General features: G+C 33.9%; 1 protein-coding gene across 4 annotated transcripts; it reads right to left on the bottom strand.

The window, feature by feature from the left end:
- Positions 1-1,266: 1,266 nt before the first annotated feature.
- On the bottom strand, positions 1,267-3,202 carry LOC111368432 (protein TPX2-like). 4 transcript variants are annotated; one of them, XM_022989655.1, is made up of 8 exons: positions 3,100-3,202; positions 2,640-2,718; positions 2,492-2,557; positions 2,342-2,404; positions 1,985-2,059; positions 1,845-1,889; positions 1,627-1,730; positions 1,267-1,547 (listed from the first exon to the last, which is right to left on the bottom strand). In XM_022989655.1, the coding sequence occupies exons 1-8, from the start codon at positions 3,126-3,128 to the stop codon at positions 1,529-1,531; spliced, it is 480 nt and encodes a 159-aa protein (XP_022845423.1). In that variant the 5' UTR covers positions 3,129-3,202; the 3' UTR covers positions 1,267-1,528. The 4 variants fall into 4 exon arrangements, with proteins under 4 accessions (XP_022845423.1, XP_022845422.1, XP_022845425.1 ...); XM_022989654.1 differs by having other exon boundaries at positions 2,640-2,751; positions 3,100-3,183; XM_022989657.1 differs by having other exon boundaries at positions 2,518-2,557; positions 3,100-3,183.
- Positions 3,203-3,279: the final 77 nt, after the last annotated feature.

The following is a 3,279-nucleotide window of genomic DNA, read 5'->3' as shown; positions in this document are numbered from 1 at the left end:
AAGAAAAAAAATTATAGATCTGTTAAAAAAAAATTCTAGTAACTACTGTGTTCTCTAACTACTCAAACGTATACTAATTTACTGAAATCGAAATTAAGCATGTGTAAAAATATACTTACCGATTTAAAGTAATTGATCTGAAAAAATTATGACTTCGACATTTGAAGGTTTTTAATATTTTGAGATTCAAGCAGATGAAAAATGAGAGTTTTTCTGTGTTTGAAGCTTATTCTGCAATTTTATAAGTGGGGAAGTGTTTGATTTTCAATTATTAACTAAAAAAGTAATAATGTCTTTTAAACTATCCAATATTTTGTAATTACATATTATATTTAAAGGCAGCTTTGTCTTTTACCATTCAAGAGGTTAATGTGATAATTTTCAAGTTTTTAAAAGTCAAAGTAAAAATAAGGACATTTGACTAGGTCAATTTTAAAAGAACCCCCCAAGATGTATCACTAACTAAACAATAGAATAAGAATAATGCTACTTGTACAACCGATAGAATAATATTATTTATTGTGAGCAACTATCGTATATAATTGAGTGATTAGATTTATGCCACATAGGACGTCCACGGTAGTCATTCACTATAAATATCATTCCTCAAACAGTATCATAATCTAGATTAATTATTTTCAAGTTAAAATTGAAAATTATTCCTACGTTTTCCTCTTTTTTTTTTTATTTGAACCGTAAAAGCAACAAAGTTTAGCCCTTGTTCGGTAGGAATTTTGAGAATTGATTTTAAGACCGTTAAGAGAAAAGCGGAGGCCACCTATGATAGAAGAAGTCAAAAATTGCAGCTGAAATAATGAAATAAAAGTCAAAAAATCAATTTTTGGGGTGAAAAATCACTCCCAATCACCCCCTTAATGGTTCACCCCCTTAATGGTAGCATCGAGGTTATTGCTCACATAAATACAATGATCAAAACTTGTTATTGATTAGTTGTTAAAAAAAATATTATTATGAGTTGTAACTCAATGATACGAGACCAGAGGTATGAGAGGTCGTTCTATAATATAATTAGTACTGAATGATACACGTCTGATACATAACACTAGACTGTCCTGAAAATTGAGGTGAGACCGAAATATGTAACAACATTTGTAATCAGATTTTTCTGGTAAACAACTAACAAGAGTTGTGCATATGGAACATAATTTCTGTTGTCTCGGCTTGGTCATCCTACAACTGTTTTATTGTTAATCAAATAAAGATTACATNGTTGTGCATATGGAACATAATTTCTGTTGTCTCGGCTTGGTCATCCTACAACTGTTTTATTGTTAATCAAATAAAGATTACATAGAACTGTATTATGATCTGTGACAATATCAGCATTTTGGGATGAAAAAAATGACTTTCACATTTCTATTATGCATGCAAAATAGCTTAATATGACATGTTCTAAGAAGTTATATATACTAGTCAATAACTAGTATCGACCTCTCAACTTCAATGGCAGAGGTTGAAGGTTGATGCCATCAAGGATATAGGTTGAGAAAAATTCGACTTTTTACTCTCAGCGAATGCCTATTCTCCTGTTAGCAATTCAAAATCAGGTTTATACCTTATACAATTGTGCATCGAACAAAAATATCAAGAGAACAAATCAAATACCCGTTAATCCCAGAAACAGGACCGACTTCCTTTCTCCCATCAGCGCTGCATTGAATCTGCTTCCCTTGAAAGGAGGTTACCTTTTGTTTCACTACTTGTTTTATCTATAGAGAATTAAGAAAAAACATCATTTAATTATGACTGGCATATAGAAACAAATTCACAGAAGAGACTAGACTACTTTCATTAAGGCCATTAAAAGTACAAGAATATGTTACCTCATGTTCTTGCTGGAAGGAACTCCATCTATTCTCTTTTGATCCCTTATCACAAAATCAATTACTTAATCAAGAACGTGAAAATGAAGTACCTAACGTTCTTTATAAATTATCTATGAATAGGAATGAATAAATGGAACCTTAACAGATAAGCTGATAGGCAATGGCAATTTTGTGCGAGAACCAGCAGTTGATTGGTCAGATGTCAGAGAGAGCTAGTTCAAAAAAGAGAGAAGACGTGTCACAAAAAAAGCCCAATCGTGCAATGTTTTAATAGCTTAGAGCCTAACAAGAAGTGTCCGTGGATGCACTTCATAGTTGCAAATTAAGGAACATAGAACAGCACTTCATGGTTGTTTATGCAAAAAGATAACAAAAATAGAGGTAGGACAAAAATAGAGATAGGGTTCACAACTAGTTCTTTACTACAATTTCGAGATGGTAGTGATGGAGAGAGCATTACGACAATCAAGTAGATAAGCCATTATCCAAATTACCTTGTTTAAGAGTTCAATTGGTGGGTTATGTTGAACTCTCTTCTCTGTTCGGAAATTAAATTCCTGTGGTACATGCAAAACAATACTCATTACGGTGTTCTAGAAATATCAGTTCAAAAACACTAGAATCAGGTTTTGAATGCTAACTACCACTGGCACTGTAATTTCCTTCTTACAATTTCGGAAAACTCCAATATCTCCTTTGCTTGACAATATCTGCATGATACGGAACTTGTTTTCACCATCTGGAGTACAAAAAGTTTACACCAAGTCTAACGAAAGATGTTGAAAAAGTCACCTTCTGATTAAGGAGGAGTGCTTTAAATCCATAAGACGGCTCACACCCTTCCAGCCTTGAGGCATCCATAAGATTGGACCTAATGAATTGGCCATGTGGACCACATAATGCACTATTGTAGCCATTAATCAAAAGGCTAAATTTAAGAAGAACACAAATTGAAGTCCCAAGAACTAGAAAGAACTTTAGGACCCAGAAGATGTTCGATAAGCAAGCATAATTTATAAAGTTGCAACAAAATCCCCTGGCTTGACCACGGATTAACTTAAAAGGGGTAAATTTAACCTACAGAACCTTGGACGCTAAGAGGACATGAAAAGGATGTAGAAGTGTTAGTTCCCCATTGTAACGTTCTGAGTACCACAAAATTGTACAGAAACTAGCAAGACTTGTAACCACACTAATGATCACGTAACACAGAAATTGCTAAACTGACAGAAGTTTGTTAAAGCATTTTTACCTTCTGGATTCTCCATTTGCAGATTCCATGCATATATTAGCACTAGGTTCGTGCAAGGCCTGCAACAAGACAAGGTACTACATATCAATGAGTAAACATATTATTAAAACATTTCTCAACTACCATTGACATTATCATATCAGTCTTAGAGCCAGTTCCCCCCCCCCCCCCCCCCCCCCC

This window comes from Olea europaea, chromosome 19 (genome assembly GCF_002742605.1).
Source record: "Olea europaea var. sylvestris chromosome 19, O_europaea_v1, whole genome shotgun sequence".
NCBI classification, from domain to species: Eukaryota; Viridiplantae; Streptophyta; class Magnoliopsida; order Lamiales; family Oleaceae; genus Olea; species Olea europaea.
The sequence above is the reverse complement of the archived record's forward strand: the minus strand, read 5'-3'. Positions and strand labels throughout refer to the sequence as shown.